At 43.5% G+C, this 24366-nt stretch overlaps 1 protein-coding gene across 6 annotated transcripts in view; it reads right to left on the reverse strand.

Moving 5' to 3' along the window:
• The window catches only part of KIF16B (kinesin family member 16B), a 139637-nt gene extending 127279 nt beyond the window's left edge, over positions 1-12358 (reverse strand). For 5 of the 6 annotated variants that reach the window (XR_009963267.1, XM_062610921.1, XM_062610903.1 and 2 more), the window contains exon 1: positions 12244-12358. Coding sequence is in view for 5 of the 6 variants with exons in the window: in XM_062610921.1 (XP_062466905.1) it covers positions 12244-12290 (47 nt within the window). In the remaining variant the exon portion in view is untranslated. The remainder of the gene's footprint in view (positions 1-12243) is intronic. The other variant, XM_062610912.1, reaches the window with a different exon arrangement.
• Positions 12359-24366: the final 12008 nt, after the last annotated feature.

Here is a 24366-nt window from a genome sequence, read left to right on the forward strand (position 1 = left end):
TTCTGAAGATCCCCCCACAGAGACAAAGGGAGAAGTGCAGAGAAAAGCTCAAATATAAATTAACAGGGGAAGCTTTAGGAAAATCCCTATTAAGATGTGCTTGGTCTTTTGCCATGTTCATCTTTAATTCCTTCCTTTAAGGTCCTCCAATGGAAGGTTCAGTTATTTAACAAGTGGTTTTTTATTAATCTATTTTGAATTGTCCAGACACTAGAGCATTCATTATAGCTTATCCCATTAGAAAATCATGATATTACGTTTTCCATTAATTTGGTACTATGGGAATCAGTTGTGATTATCATAATACCTGTCAGACATGACTAAGAATAGAACACAAAGAATGAAACATATTTTCTCTGGGGGATAGGAGGGAGAAACCAAGAAGGACAGGATAGAAAGTGCAATCAGTTTTCACAAACAGTGTTTCAAAAGACCACTTCAGCAAACCTCCCAGGATGCACAGACAAGGACACAGGCACTACCTGAACTGCCCGCAGAGCACCTCTGCGTCAAAGCAGAAAATGGATCTGTAAAGCATACTCTTGGAAATTCACTTCACTGTAGACATCTAATGGACCTTCTATGGGAAAAGGATTATACTGAAGAGCAGATGTGTGATTTTGCTTTTCAGCTACTCAAAAACATAGCTTGAGCACTTGTAAAAGCAACCCAACCATGCTCCATGGCTTTTCTTTTCAGCAAAGTGCCTGTTACTTCTTTTATTCACATTTTAAGCACAGTGTTACAGATTTCCTGTTTTATCACTCTGCTTGTTCACTACCCAGGTGTATTTCTGTGGTCACAAAATGAAAGCACGAGGGTTGCTTCATGACCAGGAGAATTCAAGGTAGATTTAACTGAAAAATAAGCACAAAGTGTGTCACAGAAGGAACCTGGTGTTTTCTTGTAGCTTGGTAACATACTAACTGTACCTTTGCCCTGATGTCCCATTGACCAGGGACACCTCCTTTGTCTGAATAACTCTTGAAAGAACGCTCAGTTCAAACATATGCTTTAAGAAGTCAAACAAAAACTCTCCTACACAAGAAATTCTTTGTTACTTTCTGTACCAACAGGAAAAGTAAAGTTGGTGCAATGTGAAATATCACACAAATTCTCTTTCCTATCCAAAGGTTCTTCTCCAGTTTTGTGCTTTGGGGTTTGTTTTCTAACTTCTTCAGTGCTTATCAATTCATTTTGGACAAAGTACACTATTTTTAAATGTGATTCCATATCTAGCTGCAGTTAAAAACATAAATCTGGTGATTTGTATGTGAAACATATTCATTACCCTTCCGGTTAAAGTCATTTTTGCCACAAACACCAATAACAAGTAGTTTCAATATAACGTTGGCTGAGACCTAAAACAAGAACAAGTCAAACAACCCAATTTTAGCACAAGATTCTGAGAATCCACTGTGGTTTGAGTCACTTGTACTACTACACTGTATAAAAATCACAGTTGTCTGCACAGCAGGGCGATTGCGCTGCATGTCCTGAGCTCAGAGTGCCTGTTGCTGTTGACTGATACAGCTACAAGCCCATAAATAAATGACTGAAGCCATGTATACACTAATTAGTCTGAAAGTTACAACTACACACTGTAAATCAAGCAGCACAACTGCAATCAGATGTCCTTCGCTCTCGGTTTGAGGGAAGGCTCCTACATGGATCCTCTGATAGCGGATAAGGCCTGCAGCCTCCCCCTCTCTCGGGGGAGCTCTGCAGGCTCTTTTACAGCCACTCATTTCTCCAAACAACATCTTCATTATCATCGAGGCCCCTACAAGCTGTCAAACCTGTCTGACATCGGCCAACAGATTCAAAGCTGCCAGATGAGACTGGACCAGCTGACAGACAGGCTATGCCATCTCTCAAGTTTCACCTCAAGAAGACAGACAAGAAAACAGCAGAAAAAATTCCTAGGGACTGAAGAGAAAAGAAACAGCTTTCTATGGGTACGACTGCGATTGTGTCTGAGAGAAAGAAACTGTGCACATAATTGGTACTTTAAGAGAGAGTTGTGCTGTAAAGCACATTTTTGTGGGGGAATAAGGTTTTCTGTGATAAATGTAATCTTACTGATTTGCTAATGCAGACTTATATTGATACCCACATTGCATTTTGTCATAGCAGCAAAATATGCAAACAGTTAAATGGGAGATTCTGCTACCAGAGCTTTCTTCGTAGTGCAGCTGAAACCAGAATAATAAATCCAGTGACAGAGAATGCGGTAACAAGGGAAAATCTTGTACATCTCACCAGAAATATTCCCTAAATTTATATACTAGCACACACATCTCAGTTCTTGTATGAAGGACAACCTAGATTAAATGCCTTTACCTACAATACTGAAAGGCAGGAGTTTAATCTACAGCAGTAAGGCTCTGCTGGAAAATAAACACGGGTGTCCTTGTACTACCTTATGTCAAATGATATCTAGCTTTTGTGGGGGGGGAACTATGTACACCCATAGTGACACATACAGACTGGTCACTACATTAAATCATGTACTTGACCTGCTTTTTAAATTTGCATCTTTAACAATATTATAGGTAGACTTCACCTCCCAACGACTCAGATGAGGCTTGGTGGGCAGACACCTAAGACAATTTTTAACTCCTCAGCAACAGCTAACTTTAAAAAGCTACGGTATCATCCATGCATAATAACCTGAAAAATATTTACTCTTCAATGAGCAGACCATGTCAACAGAGACTTTTCTGCTTCACCTGCACAGATGGAGCATCGAACCAGATTCCGTAATGGTCTTACCAATAGGAGCTTCTCCTGCATAGCTAAGTTTTAAGATACTTATGTGATCCCCCTCTTACACATTCCTGATACTGGCTTTTAAGACAATGTAGCATATGCCCACCTTTGGCAGAAGCAACAGAAAATACAGCTTCAGATATGACCAAGTTGATCTGAATTACAGCCTGGAACATTGTTGTAACTATCATGATGCTATAAAACTTCTCTAAGACTCCTGGATTTTACTTCACAGGTTATTTTAGTATCTTGTTTCTTCTGACCTGTTCTTTTACTCCTGCTACCACAAGTCATAAAGATAGCATTGACTTAACATCCTGTGTACAGCAAAGTACAATTCAAAGAAATCACACGGTTTACCTGCAGTTCCCTTGTCTTTTGGGGCACGAGGTACTCAAAATTAGAAATGCAGGGAAAAAAAAATTGTGCCTGACCTCACAGATCTATTAGCCCCTCGTAAGGCTGCTGTTCTGTCATCCTTTTCCTCTACTGAAATACACAGAAGCCATCTGGACTGAACAACAAACTACCTCAGTTACCTAAGTACAAATATCTTTCAACTGTGTAAGTATACAAAAAAAAATGATGGGTATACTCCAAGTTTCTTTATCTATTGCTTTTTATTCACAATATAAACTCTTTGAAGAAGTGTCTTCATAAAGGCACTATTTGAAGTGTCCGAGTCTTCAACAATAGGAGCTTCTGCCCATCAGCAATTAAGATACTGAGCGCCATGTACGCCCTTTTTCTGTTAGAGAACTCTGAAAAACCCTCTCCAAATAAATAACCCTGGCTTTGTGTTCACAGCTACTGCAAAACAGAGGACTTTGCTCTTCAATTCAGTCGGCTGTTCTTACCAACAATACCTGCTTTCAGATACTCAAACTTTCAAGAGTCTTCAAGTCCAAGAGCTCAGTTAGGTTAACACAGCTGAGTGCTAATCCCATTTATTTCAAAACTGGTCTTAATTTCAAATAAACAAAGCCTGAGAAACCAGCAGACTCACCTTCCTCTCACATCATTTCAGCAGGAAAGCTACTATACAAAGAAACTCATTACTTTTTTCTCTGCTGGTTTCTGGGAGCTCTCAACAAAAAGCTGAGTTTAAAAGTATTATATTGTTCATTGTTTTCATGATATAACATGCCAAGATAACCTGGCAATGTATTTGATAATACTGAAATAAAAGAACTAGGAAACGCTATTAAGAACTAGGTTTTTAAGTCTAAATGCTTAAGACTGTAAAGTTTGGGGGATTAGAAACTGTAAACGAGGCCAGTTTAATTACGTTGCCCCACACATACCCACACTGCCACTGTGCTCTGGCCCCACTGGCACTGGAAGGTCTTTGTTCTTCACTGCTAGGGAGAGGGACAGACAAAACAAGGTAGTGATTGTGACAGATCCCACAGGCATGAAAAACTTTTGAAGCATTTGCACGAAAGCGCTAAAAAGGACAGAAAAATAAGCACATGTAAACTGAAGCTATATGTGGGCTTCCTGATCTCTGCCAGTCCCACCCATTAACTCTTCAGTTAACCCAGTATTTTGCCGAAACTCCTTAGAGCTCCTTCTGCAGCAGTCAAGTCTGCTCCAAGATTTGCTGCTCATCAAGACAAGGATAAAGCTGTTGGGACTCTCCCTCCCTGTTACACCTTGCTTGGTACATGAAAATGGCAAGATCCTGCTGCATACCCTGTTTATTCTCTTTCCTGTGTATAAAGCTGTGCAAAAACCACAACAGAGGAAGTCAGAGCTAGAACCACAAGTGCAGGAGCTACTTAAAATTCACCCAGACCAGGTCTCACCTTCCCACTCAAGCCAGATTGTTTCCTGTAATGAGCTGCTTCTTCAAGCACATTAGCTCTTCCCAACTGCCTCGGTTTTCATTTCCCTGGGGAAGACTTTTCCACAACCTGCACTATCTCATTTCTAGTAATTCCTTAGATACTGTTTAAGCTGATTCATTATAAGCTTCAACCCATTACTTCCAAGATACTATGAAGGAGCAATAACTCAGTATTTAACTCCTCTTTTCAGCATTTAAGCCCTACAAATATTTCAACATTGGCATCTCCTAATCTATTCCAGTAGTTGTGACACAGAGTGCACAGGTATTTTTTTTTAATCAATGATTCCCATATTTTTTCTTGATCTTTTCCAACATAATTCAGATAATGAGGTTCCAGAAACAGAACTTTACAAGATATTGACTAAGGGGCTCGATGGAGGAAACACAAGCCACAACTTCAGTGCTCAGCTCAACAATCTATTTGTGAACAAGAACGGCACTGTGATTGTAGCACACTTTTAAGTTCAAATTCATCAGTTTTAAGCAGAAAAACTGCAAAGATTAACCACAGAGGAAAAGGGCGTAACAAGAGGAGAAAAACAAGCCACTGATGTCCAAAGACCACATACTTTAGCACAGGTGTGAAACACAGAAGAAACAAGCCACCTGACATTCTCTACTGCTTGTACCCCTAAGTTCCAGTTTGCTTCAGCACTACTGACATTTGCTATTGTGGAAAAGGCTAAGGAGAGTCCAACAAGTTTTTCTAGAACATCCTGACCTGTGGCATCCAAATTGCCAGCCAACCATCAGCCTTGGTGCTGGCTTCTCTATTTGGCTTTAACTTCTCATTTTAGCAAAGGCCATACTCATATTAGACACCACTCCTTAACACAGCTGTCCAATACTGCATTTTACCACCCCTTAAGAAACACATAGCTAGACCATCTGCAACTTAAACTCTTCACGAGAACAACTGTTCTGCTTTACATCTGCCGTGTTCTTCTTAAACTACTGAGTAAAATAACTTTGGCATTTTTTCACCCCCCCCTCATGGCTGCTGCTTCTTCCGCATAACCATCTTCTACATAACCAGGCCAGGACTATTTATCTACCACTCATTACCTTTATGCCAAAAAAAACTTAAAACCCAATCATCTCCTATGCCACTATACTGATTAAAAGACTTACATCTCCTCTTGCTTATTCTTGCCACTGACAACCAAGGCTTTTCTGTAAGGCCGCAAGGCTCTTCTCTGTTTTATTTTCCTTTCTCCTTTCCTATTCGTTACAAGTTTGAGTCAACGCTCTGCTGTGAGCAAGCTGTCACTTCTACTTCATTTGCTTCAGCAGCAGGTTCTCCAGCCTTTTCTTAATTTTTAAATGGTCTACTTGCAGCTTTGTAACATATCTTACTACATCCCTTTCTTACATATATGAGCCATGTTGATATCATTTAGAGGAGCCTCACAATACATAGTACCTGTGTTTCCTAGCAAACACTGCTAGCTCAATTGCATCCTTACTTCAGAACTACAGCATCAGCCATATCTACCACCACCAAGATTTTTGAGGGTATTTTTCCACACTTGCAAATGTTTATGTCACAATTTATTGTTGGTACCTCTGTGCTCACAGAACACGCATTCTTTCTATGTTGAACAAGCAGATCCCTCCTTCATGCTGGTCAAGAACAGCTCCCTTAGAACAGGCACACACATGCGGCCCATCCACCTCTCCTGTCTTCTCTCTCAAAGTCCTACACCTTAAACACGTAGCCATACAACAATAACTTCATTTCAGATTCTACACTTCTTTCTCACAACTGAACAAGCAAGCGTGCTCTCTCACGTCTGGCAGCCTCACTGTGCTGCCAAGGCCAAATGAGTGAACCAGCCCTTGCAAGAACCTGGCCATACCCACTGGGTATCACCAAGCCACAGCCAACTATAATCCATCTGTTACAGCACATCCTCACTCAGGTCAGGTAAAAGGCAGTGATTATTAAGGAGAGGTAGTGTGTGCAGCCTCATGCTGATGCTCACTTCTCTGGTCCTGCCTATACTAAAGGGCCTGTCCTGAGAAGGTGTGCATGACCATATTGTAGAATAAGAACTCTTTCTACTGTTTGCTCCTTTTGAAGAGATGTGAGAGATAGAAAATAAAACCATTTCTTAGAGACCCTTACATAACTAAAAACACTTTCAATGTCAGACTTCAAGTTCTCTTAGTATCAAGTTTATACAATCCAAGAATTCAGGTCAGAGCCTACACTTTCATGGTCTGATCCAATGCTAACACACTGACGAATGTATGAAGGTTCTTATATACACACATATGTATAGCTTGCTTCCAGGGAGAGAGGTGTATCTGCTCTAAACACTTCCCCAAAGGGAAATGACCTCCAAAGGGAGGTCATTATATGGGTTCAAGGTTCTGGACACAAAATATGGCAAGGTGAAAAAGTCACATTCAGAACAGTTTGCTTATCTCACCAACCCAGAATCAAAGTAGATTTTTATTTGATTCAGACTCACCCACAGATAAAGGCAAAGGCAAGAGAGAGGTACGCTCACCCCTGGCACATCAGAGCCTCACCTATCCTTACAGGTCTTTCAACTTCTTCTCATAAGGAAATTGTATTGATTATAAGGCAAATAACAAGCACCATTATGAAAATAGGAAGTTCAAACAGCATCAGAAACAGCAAACTCAGCTTGCTAATAAATGGCTTATCCTCATCGGTACTGTAGTCGAGAAAGTGACAGTACTGCAACACTTGGCCATATTTAAGCTCTGAGTTATCTTTCTGCTATCACCCTGGATGCTGCTTAAAAGCAACAACCAGTGCTCAGAAACAGATGCCACAAAAATTTCATCATGCACTTCAGAGACAAATACGAGATTTAACTACGGGTGTCCTTGCTTGTAATCACTGCATCTTTTCTTACTTTACCTGTGTTACCCTGATGTTATACACATACTGTGAAAACACTCTATAAATTCATGAAAATGAAAAATATACACAGTAATCTATATTTTAGACACAGCAATTCATCATGAGCCAGCAATTCATTCCCCTCTTCCCTGCATCAGAAATTCCAAAATATAATCTCCACATACGTCTTTTGCTCCTCCTGTCAATTCAAAAAAGCATGGCTAGTTAATTATAATTTTTATACTCCCAGTAAGCCCCTACCTAAATCACTTGTAAACATCCTGAATGGAAATGAAGACTCCAGCTGGCTCTTTACTGTTTACTTGTTTATCTCTTTCTGCTGCTACAAAAACAATCTAGTCACATGCTCCTTGTAAAATGAAACAGCTTATTTTATATCCCTGTCCTTTGCATCGCTGTATTAATTTGAGCTGTTGAAAACTCTGCTATTGATAGTGAGGCCTGGATTGTGCAAGTAGTTATTTTTGAGAATCATGTAATGTTGGTCCTAAATTCCCCTAAGGTCCTCTGACACCAGCTCTGCATGCAGAGGAGTGAGTTAGACTTAGAAGCATAACTGAGAGGTGTATTAATGTAAAACCAAGAGGTTACATCTAATGAATAATCACACAGAACGTATTTGTGGATTAAAGCATTGGCATGGCTTTTAATCCAAACAAATCCCAGAGTCACACGAAAGCCTTGTCTAAGCAATAAAACATATTTTCCTCTATCTCCCCACTATCAAACATAAAAGCTGTTAATCTTTATGTGGTAACTGTGAATAACTGTGTAACCACATAAAGCACTACAGCCACAGACACAAGTTTCTGCCAGCCTCATCAGTCACTTCTGTTTGTTGAGTGAACCTAAGGAGTGTGTGCACACAGGGTTAAAAATTGATCACTTAAAACTTAAACCAAATAGGAATTTCTGTTTCATTTTATTGGAAGTAAGACTAGAGATGTGAGAAAGTCTACACAGCTCATTTAAATAAACACAACCAGAGACAGCACTGGATAAGCACAGGGAATGAGAATTTACTGCAGTGCAAACCCACATTCTGATGCCAGCTGCATCCTCTGCAGGTGAGGACAGCATAGTATTTGTTCAACCAGTTAAATACAATAATTAGCTTATGCAAACACAAGAAACAAACTTAAAAGGTTAAAAAAAAAAAAAAAAAATATCAGAAAAAAGCTTGTTTTCCTTTCTTACTTCGTGAATGAAAAGCCAAGTAGAACAGAGAAATCAGGTGTAAGAAATGGAGGGGCACAAGAATTAGTGATAGCATCTGAAAGAATCAAGTTAATGTTTCCTTTATTAAATATCAAAACATTTTTTCTTATTTAGCATACATTAGATGCTTTTATCTAACTGACAAACAAGTGTAAAAATGCTTTTCCTGAACACTAATTGAATTCTAGTTTTCATGCAGAGAAAACATGACATAAAATAGAAGAAAAAATTACTCCCTCATTCTTCGTAAGACTCTGAACAGATGAACATAAACCAACATATTTATTTGAACAGTGCAGATGCAGTGCAAAAACCAGAGAGCCAGAACTGGGTTAGGCTTAACAGGACCCCAAATATCTCACGCTATACAGAAGACAGTGACTAGTAACCAGTAACATGAAGTCATCTATTCAGTAAGTGATCAGGAAAGTGCCTCAAAGCTGATTACACTTCTCTATAATCCCGTAATTTTGCCCAGGAAATGACCATGCTGAAGAATGACAGCATCTTGTGAGAAACTGCATTTTGTGGGACCAGATATGGGATTCTCCAGCCAAGTCCTCCAAATGATAAGACAACAAATGAATGCTTATAGTGACTGTTTTGGAAAATAAACCTTAGAAATAATGGTGACCAAAACCATTAACTTGCCCAAGCAAAACAGATCAACCACCCAACCTCACCTCTCTGCAGATCAATACTCAATGAGGAAAACCCAGTCTTCTGTCAGCTGGCAGGTTTTTAGCCACTTTATAGAAACATTAAACCATAAGCACAGACTGAAAGGCCGTCACTGCAATTCAGCATTGAATGAGGGAAACCAAAGGATAGACAGAAACTCGCCAAGTAACTGAATTTTCTAAGTTCATGCTCATGACTGCTTTCAAAGCATAACTGTAAAGCCATCAGACATAATTTCTATTACATTATCCAGAGATACAGTCAAACACCTCTAGTGCAACCTCTGTGTAACACAATTTGGGATGTTAACTACTTTAAGAAGAATGGCCAAGGCTTTGACAACAGCACCAAAATGAAAAATTCCTTCCAGGTCAAGTCAGAGAACAAGAAGACTAAAAATAAATCATAGAAGGAAAAAAAAGACTAAAGTTTATCACCTAAGCAATGGAACAGCAAGTAATCCTTAGACAACAACCCCCTCCCTATCACACGATTCATTCCAAGATGCATGTTCATGACTTATTACACAATTAGCAGGGCTATGACACCACACAGTGCAACTGCTCTATAATGCAAGAGTCTTACCAATAACCATTCATTAACTCTGTCTTCTCTAATTAAAAATGACTCATGGAATAAGCTGTGTTATATGATGAAGCTTTGAACAAACCAAAGCTAATTTAGAGAGACACACAAAATTAAGTTTAATTCTATACAGGATCATGCTAAGGATTTTGAAAACAAGTGCTGCAGAACAAACACCTAAATTGGAAAATCCCTTGGAAAGGAAGACCTTTCCTTTGTAAAACGCTGCAGTGACCCATGAAGAGGAAGAAACCATGGCTAAGAGAAGATAGAGAATCGTAGAATGGTTAGGGTTGGAAAGGACCATAAGATCATCTAGTTCCAACCCCCTTGCCATGGGCAGGAACACCTCACACTATGTACAAGAGAAACTGACAGTCAAAATATGATTATTGCTCCTGGCCTTTGGTTCACCATATCCTCACTATTGTAACAGGAAAAGCTCTTGAATCCTCTAAAGCTTAGGATCTTTAAGATGAAGACATTAAGATGTTTTACACTACACAGCATGAGTCCAGCACTGACTGAAGGAAAGGAGCACCACTGACCCCAACACTGCTCCCGAACTGTAGTACCAATATCACACCAAACAGCAACCATACCTCTGAAAAAGACTGAGACTTAGAAGCAACTTCCCATAACACTGAATCCAGCTTCCTGATGATATTTTATAAACATCAAGCACCATCCCATAAACTGCAAGGTTTTAACTGAAAGACTCTATACAATTATCTTATTTCCACAGTCAGATGATTACCGTTTTTCAGAGTAGGTTTATGCACAGCTACTCACTGTTGAAGACCACTTCTTTATCGCTGTGACCACGCCAGGCCTCTGCCTGCCCTGGTCTTTGGCTCCCTCTTTCCCATCACATCACAATTTCCATAGTTTTCTAGGTATGCTCTGATCCAGCTCTATCCAAGTTATCCTCCCACGTGCAATACAGGCTCAAGGTATAGAGTCAGTGTCTGTGATATTTTTTTACCATGACATTCGCACACTTTAACTCACACTCTATCAGTGTTTCCACTATCACAATCACCAGCCCTTTTCTGCCATGTGCTTTCCATTTCCCTCCCTCTTCTGTCTCAGCAGATCACAGTTCTAACCCACAAACAAAACTTCTCCGTACTACCAACACACTACAAATACCAAGTCTTACCAATACTTGGAAGACCTGCTGTAAGAGAAGGAAAAAACAAGTGTTTATATGGAATAAGTTTAAAAATGTGTAAGAACTATGTGGTCAAACTCAGGGGCAGGAGCATGAGGAAGCAGGAGGGTGCGATGGGATTATTCACCAACCCTGACCTCTAACCACTCGCCTCCATCAAACTGCCTGAACCACCTGAAACCAACCTGCAAGATTTTCCCCTTCCTACCTTCATCAACTTTATTTTCATTAGGTTTGTTTCCCCCTAGACACTGAAAACAAGGCATCGATTGACTGATTTCAGAACCTGGCTAATTATTATTAGTACACCTGCATCGGACCAAGTGAAAGGAACAGTGCGAGCCTGACTGGTTGTTGGTGCTTTTAGAACACTTTTCTTTTTAACTGGCTATGTCATTCCAGAACAAGAGAAGTCAGATCACTGCCAGGAGAACCTGATCGTTTCCTAGCCTATGGTTCTTAAATGATATCATCAAAAATTAACTCTACCATGCATATTATGCACTTCTTTCCCCAAAGAAAACAGTGTTTAATTCCCGGACCCAGCTCAGGAGGTGGATGACAAACTCCTGTCACTATAGTAAATGAGGCAGACTGCTTCTTTTATACTTCGAGGTTGCCTACTAATAACCTTTATCGTAATGCCTCCTCCACACACGTTGGTGTTGCAGACGAACTCGGTAACAACCTCTGTGTCCCAAGCAGGCACAGAAGGGGTTGCAGTTTCTAGATGAAGCAGTCTGCCTTCACATTCAGAAGCCGGCTGCACACCCGTGCCAGGCCCTTGCCCCTCAGCAGCTTCCCATCTTCACCAGAACAACCCTTCCGTTACCATAAAGGGCTCAGACGAACCCATGCTCCAGACCACGGCACACCGGCAGTCCCCGGCGAGCCCCACACCTCCAGCACAACGCGGGGGAGCTACTCCCGAGCCCGCGCAGAGCCGCCCACCGGAGCGCCGAGCTCCTGAGGTCCATGCGGAGCTCTCCGTGAGCCTGCCCCGCTGCAAGGGCTGTCACCGCCCGCGCAGGCGGGACACGGAGCTGCCCGGGCCGCACTCACCTGCGGTTCATGGGCCGCACTCGCACGGCCACCTTCACCGAAGCCATGGCTCATCCCCGCCGGGCCACGCGGGCCCGATCCTGCTCCACCCGCCGCCGGTCCGGCCTCGCCTCGCCTCGCCTCGCCTCGCCCCGCCCCGGCCTGGCCCTCGCCGCCGACCCGCGCCCCGCCCGCCGGGGCCGAGCTCAGGCCGCCCCCCCCCCCGGCCTAGGCCATGTCGCTACGGCAACCGCCGCCCGCCCCCCGGAGCGGCGGGCGGCTATGGGGGCGGCGCAGGGACAAACAAGGTCGCAAGGCGTTGCTGCTCCCGGCCGTGACACCCGCCCTCGGCCGCGCCGGGTGAGGCGGGGGAGGAGGAGGAGGAAGGCCGGCAGCGAGGAGCCTTCGGGAGGAGGCGTGCGGTGGTACCGACATTACTGCGGGTGGGAGGGGGCTTCTCCACAGTGCCGTCCCCCGCGGGGTACAGTTATTTACCTATTTATTCATTCGTTCATTTATTCATGGGGGGTGTGTATATGCCTAGATAATGCATATATATATGTTCAGGCACACCCCTATAAATATATATCTACCCATTATATATTAGAAGATATGTAGAGGGATGTAGATAGGGGTGTCTATATATATATATATATACATATATGCATATACCCCTATATACACCCTGTATATATCTCTCACTTTACATATATACCACACCCCTGTTTATATGCATACCCCTATACACAGACACCTATATTATCTATATATGGTGGAGAGAGCTGTCTGTATAGATACCTGTGCAGATAATGTCCACCTATATGTATCTACATATATAATCATATATATGATGTATGGTATCCTTTTTCTTCTTGGTTATATAGGGGGGCCTATAAGGATGCTGGAGAGGGACTCTTCATTAGGGACTGTAGTGACAGGACAAGGGGTGATGGGTTAAAACTTAAACAGGGGAAGTTTAGATTGGATATAAGGAGGAAATTCTTTCCTGTTAGGGTGGTGAGGCACTGGAATGGGTTGCCCAGGGAAGCTGTGAATGCTCCATCCCTGGCAGTGTTCAAGGCCAGGTTGGACAGAGCCTTGGGTGAGATGGTTTAGTGTGAGGTGTCCCTGCCCATGGCAGGGGGGTTGGAACTGGATGATGTTAAGGTCCTTTCCAACCCTAACGGTTCTATGATTCTATATATACATATGTACATACATACACAGATGTTGAAGAGGTGTGTGTGCGATCCCTGTACACTCTGCCAGGGTGCCCCCAGTGAGACACCACCAGGCCAGGCAGCCGCCACACTGGTACCATCGGGCTGGGGACAGGCCTGGATCCAACACCCCACCATGCCACCCTGCTTGGAGGGATGCACTCAGCAAAGCACAGGCAGACATGGCACTGCCTCAGCAAAGAGAGGGAATGTTTCCAGCAGAGAGAAATGGTGAAGCAGTGGGCATCACAGACAAATAATAATGCATATTTCTATATTTATGCATATAACATCATAAATCTGGGTTATTATTTTTTTACTGCTTATAACAGGGTGCACAGCAGCTCTCCCAGTAAGGATCAGTGCCGACTCCATCCTTTCCTTATAGCAAGAAAAAGATGTTTATGGTCATCATGGAGAAAAAGGGAGTTAAACAATGGAAACTCAAATGTAGGCTAAGGTATGGTGCATGATGGAGAGCCATGCCCTCATCTGCTTGTGCAGAAACACAGCCTGGGCATCCAGCCTGACACATCCTCCCTTAGGGAACAGCCAGCAGCAGCAAGACATCTGGCTCATAAGGGGTAACTGTGTAAAAGACAACATAAAAAAGCAGGATAAGTAATATTGTCACAAATAATAAATATTTTTGTTTGTTTGGAGTTGTCAGTGCCCGGAAACAACACCCGGGATGGAGACATCATTTAAAATGCTGTAGAAACATAGCTGAATTAAAGTCATTAAGGTGTTACTGGCTTGACAAGGCAAAAGTGGCCAATACACAGAAGAGGGTCTCAGACCCGAATTCCTCATCTTTAGGGATGCCTTGTACTAGCAACTTATAGCCTCCAAAAAGGGAAAGGAGTGAGGAAGGGCAAATGACAGGAAAACCTCAGCTGATGAGCAATTAGCGCTGGTGGCAACAGGGATAACATAGATGGATGAGATGCAAAAAGGATGAGAGCAGAGAAAAGAAAGATACAGAAGGGCCCCGTGTTTACACTCCAAAGGTGGGAAGCATTAGGAGTCAGGTCAGAGGAACAAAGCCAGAACAGAAGAGATTTCGAAGATGGCTTGACTGCTGGAAGTGGTCAAAGGGTGGAAGCCCATCAGATGCGGAAACGCAGCTGAAAACCAGAGCTCCGTGGGGTGGAGAAAGGAGGGGATAAAGAAGGAAGCCAGAAAAGTGATGTCCCCAGCAGTGCATCAGATCAAATGAGAGATAGGTGATGTCTGAAGAGAGAGGTCAGGTGCAATAGGTGGTTTTATAGCAAAAGAGAAACCATTATGTGTTCAAATTGCTCAAGAAAGAGAATAGGAGGGATGAGAACAAGAGCAGTCTGGGGCAAGGGGTTAGAAAATCACTGGTGCAGCAGCTTAAAAGAGAAGAATGGAGGAAGAAATAGAGGGCCAGTAATAGGAAAGAAGGAGGAAGGAATAAGATTTGGAGAGAGAAGAGCACAATTTTGGAGACCCAGGAAGCTTTCAATAGCCAGACAGGACCTCTGGCCTAAGAGTCAGACATTAAAACAGTTCTGAAGGTTTGGCAATGGAAAAGAAAGTAGTGAACTTATAATGTGGATTTTTCCTGAGGTTTTCAGCAATGTGAGAGGACAAGCACAGGAAAGATGCAAGGAGAGAGCCGGAGTTTGTGAGGCTGAGACAAACTCCAAGGGGAAAGAGTCAGGAGGAGTTTTGGCACCAGTTTCAGAGTATTGCAAACTGGAGGTCACAGGAGCACTAAAAAGGGAAGGAAAGGATCAACTGTGCTGTGCCATAGAGGTGCTACAGTGGGAGAGAAACAGCTGGGGGCACTGGGAAATCACAGGGGGAGCAGTAGTTGCTTAAAGATCAGCAAAGGACCATGCTGGTGAGTACAGGCACTGTCACACTGCAGCAGCCAAATGTGCAGGTGGGGAGACCCCTGCCACAGCATCAGGCAAATTGATTAAAGCCTGTTGAAAGCTTTAAAGAGGATCCAAAAGATGTATGAAGAGCTGACAGGGAATAGCACAAACACATAAGAAAGGTAAGAATAAGCTCAAAAGTGTGTATAAGAAAAAAGCAGATATGCACAAGCATGCATAATAGGATAAAAGAATAAAAGCCAGTGGTAAAGAAATACAATAAAATGTAATGATTTTCAGCACCCATTAGGGGTCCTAGAAAAGCCAACCAATATGTAGCCTAATTTGTAGAGCATCTACTAACTCCTCTCAGACAGTCAACCTTCATCTCTGATTAGCAAAGCTATTGAAGAAATATATTGAGTTCAGTAAGTACATCTCCTCATGCTGTGCCTTGTGACACCAGCCATTATGGGATACAATGAGCTTCTCAAACCACACAGATCCTCCTGTGAAATGGAGAACACTTTTCCACTTACGTAGTGAGCACCCATTGCAGATGGGAGCTGGACCAGCTGATGCACCTGTAATGCACCCGGCATGAGGCAGCAAAACATCCCAAGCTCCCTCATCCTCCTGCAGTTGTCAGTGACTTGCTGTTTCACAACTTACTTTCCTTTCCTGGGCCAGGACACAAATGCTGCAGGCAGTCAATGGAGAGTGAAGCCAGACCTGGTTTTGTTAAGCAGCATTGACAAACCCTGTCTGTTGGCTGTAACTATAGCATTGAGTGCTTGGGTGACTGCAGTGCAGCCTGGCAGCCGGGGCAGAAAGGCTGGCTCCACTTGGGTTGTAATTCATACAATGCAAATTCTAGCCAGGAAAGTAGGATCATAGAATCCCAGACTGGTCTGGGGTGGAAGGGACCTTAAAGCTCATCCAGTTCCAACCCCCTGCCATGGGCAGCAACACCTTCCACTAGAGCAGGTTGCTCCAAGCCCCGTCCAACTTGGCCTTGAACACTGCCAGGTATGGGGCAGCCACAGCTTCTCTGGACAGCCTCCCTCATAGCAAGTAAGTTTGTCCCAATGTCTAATCTCAATCTCCCCTCTGTCAGTTTAAAGCCATTCCCCCTTGTCCTGTCACCACACACCCTTGTGAAAAGCCCCTCTCTAGATTTCTTGTCAGCCCCTTTAGGCACTGGAAGCTGCTCTAAGGTCTCCCCAGAGCCTTCTCTTGTCCAGGCTGAACAAGCCCAGCTCTCCCAGCCTGCCAAAATTTAGCTGATAGTCTGTTCAGTAAAACTAAGTAGAACTCAGTTCAGTATTGCTGAAGTTAGACACATTCAGCATCCCCACTATTTGCTCCGCTTTAACGTACACCCAGAAGCAGCATAGGTTTGCTCCTTTGACCAGTTTCTGTGTCAGCATACCTCTCTCTTCTGCCCTGGGTTCAGCAATAAGTTAATACTCTCACCAGTTCAGTCTGCCCCACTGAATTATTACACACCGTGTGTAACATCTCCTGCAGTTTCAGTAGGGAGCAAGTTTTACAAGAGGAGGATGCAGGAGGAAGGCTGCTGCTTCCTCAGGGCTGCGTCCTGTAGTTAAACTGCTTGGTGGATGTTTGAAGGGTTGAGGCTATTGGAAAGTCACTCTGTTCTCATCTGGCTTCTGCAAAACTTGCCAGAAAAAGATATTTTTGAGCCCTTTACACATAGGTCAGTTTGTAGATATCAACCCCCAAAACAATATGTAAACATACCACCATAAGCCTTAAAACCCTGGTGGAAAATACAGCTGTCAGTCTCTAAATGCTAAATATTACACTCAGAAACACCTGGCAAAGTTTGCAAACCCAAATAAAAGCCAAGCCCACAGCACATGCGTTCCCAATTACTCCTCTACTCCTTTGGTATAAGTGTCTGTAACAAACACATGGCTCAGAGATGGTTAATGAAGGATTTCCAAGGTTTTTCCATGCACTATCACAAAGACCTACTCTGCTCCCTTCACTCGGAGCTGGGAAAGCCAGTTCCACCTGAGGTAGAAATGATCCTTGGGCTCAGAGATGGGATCTTTGGCACTGCTGTAAGTCTCCAGCCTGCTGGCAAGGAGGCAAGCGGGGCTGTACCTGACTGATGCCTGACCACCACCTTCTGTGCTTCCTTCTTGCTCCTAATTGACCTCTTGCAATGGACCTGCTCATTCAGAAACACCTTCAGGTACACACCATTGTTTCCTGGGGTTGCAAACAGGTCCCAAGCCCAGGAAATGACAGGCTGGACCTTACTAATAACAAGTCTTTCAGTCCCTTCTGAGGCACACTTCCCAGTGGCAATGACCAGTTGCCTTTCCTTGTGTTTATGTGTAAATAGCCTGGAAGGGCAGGAATTAACAACCAATGGTTACATATCACCTGCCATAATGCTCTTTTCCCATCGCAGTCTGAGACATCAACCAGGATCTCTACCTGAGTGTTCTGCGACACTCTTCTAGTTGGCAGACAATGGAGGGGACAGATGGACAGGCATCCCTCTCTGCTTGCCATCAGGCTGGAGCTTGTCACCAGTGTTTGCTAATTTGATGCAGAAAGCTCAGTGCTTGCTGCTAAAGAGATTAAAAGGGTCGATATTTGGGAGAAGGTATTCTCTTGTCACAGATGGATCCTTCTCTCCACTTCTGGAGAATCCCTTGGAGAAAACCCTTGGCCACCATTGTCCTCCTTCTTCGAGGCTTTTCACACCCGATGTGCCACGCAGAGTCAGATCGTTTCTGCTGTCTCCACCAAGATGTGTTGTGAACTCCTCTAACTCAGCCAGGGCAATCTTCCACCTCCTCTGGATGCTCTGATTTTCCAGTCTGTCAAAATCATGAGGAGTAACCAGCCCCTTCCCAGCAGCACACAAACACAGCCCTGTTAATCCATACATGCAGCACGCTTTCCTGAGCTCAATCCCAGGCAAAGTGTCCAGTCTATATTCATACCCACTTTGCACAAGACGCAGCTGCACATCCCCAGTTTGAACTCACACTTGTATTCAGATGGAGGAGCTTGCTGTGGATAACTTCTCATGGGTATGAGTGGCTCCCTGATGAGTCCCGGAGCTTCACTACAGCTTCCCAATGGAAGGTACAAATGGAGCTGCTTGATGGCTGAAAAAGGAAGGATGCCACTGTATAAAGAATTAAACCAAGTGCTGTGAGAGTCCACACTGAGCAAGGAGAATTATCCAATTTCCATCAGGCCTCAACATGCAGTCTCAAGTAAATAAGCACCAAGCTGTCAGCTTGAAATTCTCCTTGGGAGCTGTGCAGTGTTAATGAGCTACCACCGGTGCTGGTTCATATCCCCCTTTGCTCTTTGTGCAGTCACCTTATTCTCTTCACTGAAATGCCATGGACATCGAGCCAGTGCTGCCAGGGTGGGGGTAATGAATTTGGGGCAGCCCAGGAGGGTTGTCTGGAGCTGGCACTACCAGCACCATCCGTGGCAGTGGCCCAGAGAAAACAGCAGCAGCAATTGCAGAGGGTATGGCAGGACCTGGTGCCTTTGGCAGCAGCAGCAGTGACCACTGCTGTGGCAGGCTGTGTGCCAGCACTCTGTTTGCCACAGTTTGGGAAACTGAATGTAATGGTAGGGGGTCCATTTCACTCACATCTTTGTCATCTGCATCCAGTTTGTCACCTGCATCCAGCCCTCTTCTTGACCTTAGCATCATAGAACCACACAATTGTTTGGGTTGGAAAGGACCTTAAGATCATCCAGTTCCAGCCCCCGTTAGAAATAATACAAGCCAGAACGTGACCATTCCTCCCTCACTTGGCAAACGGACCATCAACAGCTCGCCTGGCAGCTGGATGTCACAGTCTGAATGCTGCCCATCTTTCCAGGTGTATCCCTTCCTGGTGTTTGACATTTTCCTATGCCCAGCACACGTTTGGAGGATGCATCAGGAGAGGTTGGTGCAGGGGACAGCGACCTGTTTCCAGTGGAGACAGTACATGTGCAGAGACCCCCCAAATCCTGGCTGGAGAATATAGGGAGATGGCTAGCTGGGTTGAAGCATGTCCTTACTGTCAACCCCGTACACAGACCTTCCTTTGAACCATAAGGAAGGGTACAAAGGGTTTACAGCTGTACTGGCTCTTGAACTGGGACAGCTGGAACACAGCTCCTTGCCCCACCATGGAAGGGACCTAGGAAGCCACCACAGTGCAGCTGTGGCAGGGTGGAGAAACATCAGGGTCCGCATTAAACGCTTCCTGTGGTCTGCTGGACCACACAAAAGAAGTCTGTAAATAGCCTTTGCGTTTGATCATGTGGGGGAATTAATCAAGCAAAGATTCAAACCGCTGGGGACACATCATCATTTTCAAGTTGTTGTGTTAGGCTTGATCCAGAACTGAACCACAACGGCTTCAGCCAAAGCTTAGTTAGAACTGAACCACAGAGTCACTGGGTTGCCTCTGCTGCTTTTGATCTACTGCTAATTGCTTAATTAATTCTTCTGTGAGCTGCTTTTCCTTTTGCTATGCTTTCCACCTCTAGTTTCAAAGCGTTTTAAACATAGTTCATGTGGGAACAAGCAAATAAGGTATAGAACAACAGCAAAACAACTGTACTGCTTATATTTGTATAGATATTGTAGAAGGCGACTTTCTCCTTTGACATACAATTGTCACCTTGAACTCTCGGTGTAAAAACACAGCCTCTCAATCTCTGTTTTCAAATATTACTGTGAGATGGCTTTGCACAACAGAAGCTTGCCCTAATGCAGAAACTTTTTCTCATTACAAAAAGCACCCATGAGGTTCACAGGGTATGCTCCAGCATTTTAATTGTGTTGTTAGCTTCTCAGAAATGAGGTTGGTTTTGTCCCCTTTCCTGCTTCACTTTCAACTAAGGAGCCTGACAAGAAAAAGTGTGGTACAGAGAAGTGGAAATGAAAAATAAGTGGTTGCAGTTGACAGTTAATTTCTGCACAGTTGGGAAGAGAAATGAGATTGTCTATTGTTCAGCTTATTATTTTCCCCAACCACCCCAGAATGCAGCAATTTCTTGTTTCTTTATTAAATACAATAGGGAGATGTTCTGATCATTTTTTCCTTATTGAGTTCTGATGACTTACAATTCAGGACAGTGGCTGAGCTCCCTCGTTTGCTCTGTTTTCTGGTGTATCACTCAATTAACACAGAGGCAATCTGTTTTGTCCAAAAGGTAATACAACAGGGCTTGGTAGGCAAGCAAGCTGCAGAAAGACCTAATAACGTTTAATGAATTATCGCAGTGTTTGGAGATGTTCTGTCGGCAGCACCCTGGGATTTACACAACACATCAACATGTCACTACTTGGGATCGAGAAGAGCCATACATTGTTAGGCTGTGTCAGGGCGCAGGTCATGGGGATACCAGTGTAGTTTTATCCACGAAACCAAGGAAATGCCTTACATAGAGCACTGCTGTTTACCCCTGGCTTGTTAACACACAGGCAGTGCATTCCCATTACTCCTCACTCCAGGATACGTTTTATCACCTTTATTGGCATTAAATTGGAGGTTTGAGGCTGCAAAGTCTGTTCCAGAGAAGCCTCTTCCAGACTTTCGGTGACACAGGAGATTGAGCACCTACCTGTTGGCATCTTGCATCCCAAGCCATGCTGCACCTCAACAAGCCACAGTGCTGGAGGGACCACGCTTGTTCACTCTGCATCCAGAGAAGCAAGACAAGACGATGCTGATGCTGACATCCTCATTGAGCAAGAGACGAAGGCTCTGAAGGACATCTGCCTGGCATGTTAAACCCAGGAGCTCAGCTATGGTTGCTGTTAGGGTACCTAGGTTTAAGGCAGGAAAGTGTCCTTCAGGTATCCTCCTTGGAGGACATAAGCCTCCAGAGTGAGGCCATGAGATGCATGAAAGATATTAAAACACATGAGCAGCTTTCCTTTAGGCCAGAGAAGGTTTGGTTGATGGCACACATGAAAGGAATAAAGATTAACCTTTCTGTATTTCCAGTGTCATTTCTGTTCCTTCTCATGGCAGAAAATCCCTTTTCCTTTGTTGATAGAGGTTCAGGGTGGGAATTAGTGAGCAGTTTATACTGTGGGTTTAGGGTACCTGATAACCCATGGCTGCTTGAGGCTGGACACTGGAAGGCCGTGGGCACAAAAAGTATCACTGCATGTATTTTACAGTGTCTGTTCCCTGATTTTTAGCAATTACTGTATTTCCAATGGAAATGAAGGGTAGTGCTGTAGCCAAGTTCAGACTAAAATAAGAACCTGGGAAAATATAAATTGATGCAAAGCCAAAGGTAAAACATTGAAAATCATTGAGAAATCTTGTACTGACTTCAGTGCAATTTGATCAATATCCACAGGGAAAAGCAGACAAATATATTCTTGGAATAATGTTCCCTGAGAAAACAGTTTAGAGGATTTGGCTAGGACAAATTTGGAGAGAAATAAAGAGATTACCGTGAGTTAGTGTAGAGCATTTATGTCCTAATGCACTGCTTCTACGTGAAATCTTGTTGTATTTAATGTTAAGATTAGGATCAGTGGAAAAACAGACTGGAGTACAGGTCAGCCTTCTTAATAAGATAAGGCTTTATCTGTAATCCCTAGGGAAAGAGACGGTGTAGGTCTGAGCTGCTGAATATGGTAATATCCATAAGAAAACCATTTTAGGAGGTACTTGAAAGGCGGTGCACACATCTTCAAAGGATCTACAGATTCCTCTCAACTGGAATGAAATATTTAGGCAGTCTGGAAAGCCATTTTCCTGATGCTCTCTCATGAAAATAAACATAACCTTCTCTCCAATGGGGCTGGTAAGCCAAGACCACCACCCAGCGTGCCGGCGCGCGAGTCCCGCTGCGAATTTCAAGGGGCAAAAGAGACATTGGGAAAAGAAAAAGCAAACAGAGGCAAGGAGGGGTTCAGTAAGAGATTGCTGCCCAGGGCTGGGGGGGGCAGGCGGGCTCCTGCTGAAGGAAGGAGCCCATAGGAAGCATTGGTACAAAGAGAGTAACTGACTGATGAATACAAGATGTGTTTCTGCACATGGGGTGGACAAGGGAGGGTTCAGCCCATCAGGGGAATCATAGAATCGTTTGGGTTGGAAGGGACATTAAAGATTATCTATTTCCAACCCCCCCCGCTGTGGCAGGGACACCATATCATAAGAAACCCACTGCTTACATCCATCCCTGTAGTTCCTGCCTGTCCCCTGGAGACCTATTGAACTGACTCTAGTCAGTTCAATAAAATAAGCTTAATCATTGGCTTCAAAGGCTGGTTTTGCCTGAATAAGGAGTAAGAATGGCAGGACTGAACCTCTTTAGAAAGGCAGCTGGATGGGTGCAGTTGGTGTGCTCTCCAGAATCCCTATCCATGTAGCTCCAGCTGCAGAGCAGCCTCCATAAGGAAAGCATCCCTTCACAGTGTGCCTGGGGAGCAAACCAATGAAACACACTCCCGGACGTGGTCCCTGGCAGATGGCTTTAGATTAATCTCTTCATTCAGTGATGCAAAATACGCTGCCCATGAGCAGGAATGGGATGTTCAGACAAGGCCATTGAACCTTGAAACTGAAGACTTGGGAAGAGGTGTATATTTTGTAAAGTGTTTTGGGAGAATTTAACACAAAACAAAACCCCATCGGAAAGATTCTTCTCTTCCAAGTCGCCGCTATTACCTGGTCCCAGTTCCTTTCAGAAACAGCCCTTCCTAATAAGAAATGACTCATTTATGATTAAGTAATCTTTAACTTGCAACGTTATTTTTTAATACTATCCAGGGCATTAGGCAATGCTCACTGCAACTCACACTCAAATCAAACCAGGCGAAGTATTTTAACAGAACTACAGCTTGTCATTCTTACTTCATTGTCTTTTTGTGATGAGATAAAATCAGATTAGGATCGCACAAAGCGGAACAAGAAAAACGGGTTTTATGTGTCAGTAACTGCATATAGACGATGTATTTAACACGAATAAAAGGTATGTACGTCCTAAGCAAACGCAAAACCTATTCTCCCTCTAGTGGCCACTGATTCTCCGCAGAAAGAAAAGAGATGGATGGAGATAAACCGTCCCATGCTGGAAAAGAGAGAAGAGTGAAGAAGACCTGAAACAGCTTTTCATTTCAAGTGGCCACTTTTCTGCTTAGCAATGTCTCACTAACAGATCTAACAGTGCTGGTTGAAGACAGCACACTGAGGTTTTGCATATCCTCCTGCACGAGCTACAGGGAGAACTGTCTGCTTTAAACCCACGGTCAAAATGATTCTGTTGGAGCAGGGCCAGCTGGCTTTCAATTGCTGAATTACTGATCCAGTGAAAAAAACACAAACCCCATTTCTAATCTGCCCTATAATATTACATTAAAAAATCACTGCTCGTTACTAGAGCTTCAAAATAAAAGAAACACTAAGACACAAATGTGGTTTTGCCAAGTATTTCTATTGATACCATTTTCCATATGTGATATATGGACTGCAGTGATAGGACAAGGGGTAACGGGTTAAAACTTAAACAGGGGAAGTTTACATTGGATATAAGGAAGAAGTTCTTTACTGTGAGGGTGGTGAGGCACTGGAATGGGTTGCCCAGGGAAGCTGTGAATGCTCCATCCCTGCAGTGTTCAAGACCAGGTTGGACAGAGCCTCGGGTGAGATGGTTTAGTGTGAGGTGTCCCTGCCCATGGCAGGGGGGTTGGAACTGGATGATCTTAAGGTCCTTTCCAACCCTAACTATTCTATGATTCTATGATATGAGGTATAACCAGTATTACAATTATTTAAAGCAATATCACTCTCTTATTGGCAAAAAGCTGTGCATATAAACACATAAATCACTAATACAGTATTTCACCAATACCTGCCTGCATAAAAGCCCTGCTAGCATGTATGTTGGCTGTGAGCAGCATCATTGCTACTATAATGATGATGGCATATTTAGAAATTTCCCATGGGATATTGTTGTACACACACTTGCAGACGATAAGCATTGCCAGACAGAATTTGTGTTCCCCCCCTTGTCTTGGAATAAATAGGGTAATATTATTATTGGCA

The sequence above is a fragment of the Pezoporus occidentalis genome, unplaced genomic scaffold (genome assembly GCF_034315485.1).
Source record: "Pezoporus occidentalis ecotype Australia unplaced genomic scaffold, CSIRO_AGI_Poc_V1 ctg10, whole genome shotgun sequence".
In the NCBI taxonomy this organism is placed as follows: domain Eukaryota; kingdom Metazoa; phylum Chordata; class Aves; order Psittaciformes; family Psittacidae; genus Pezoporus; species Pezoporus occidentalis.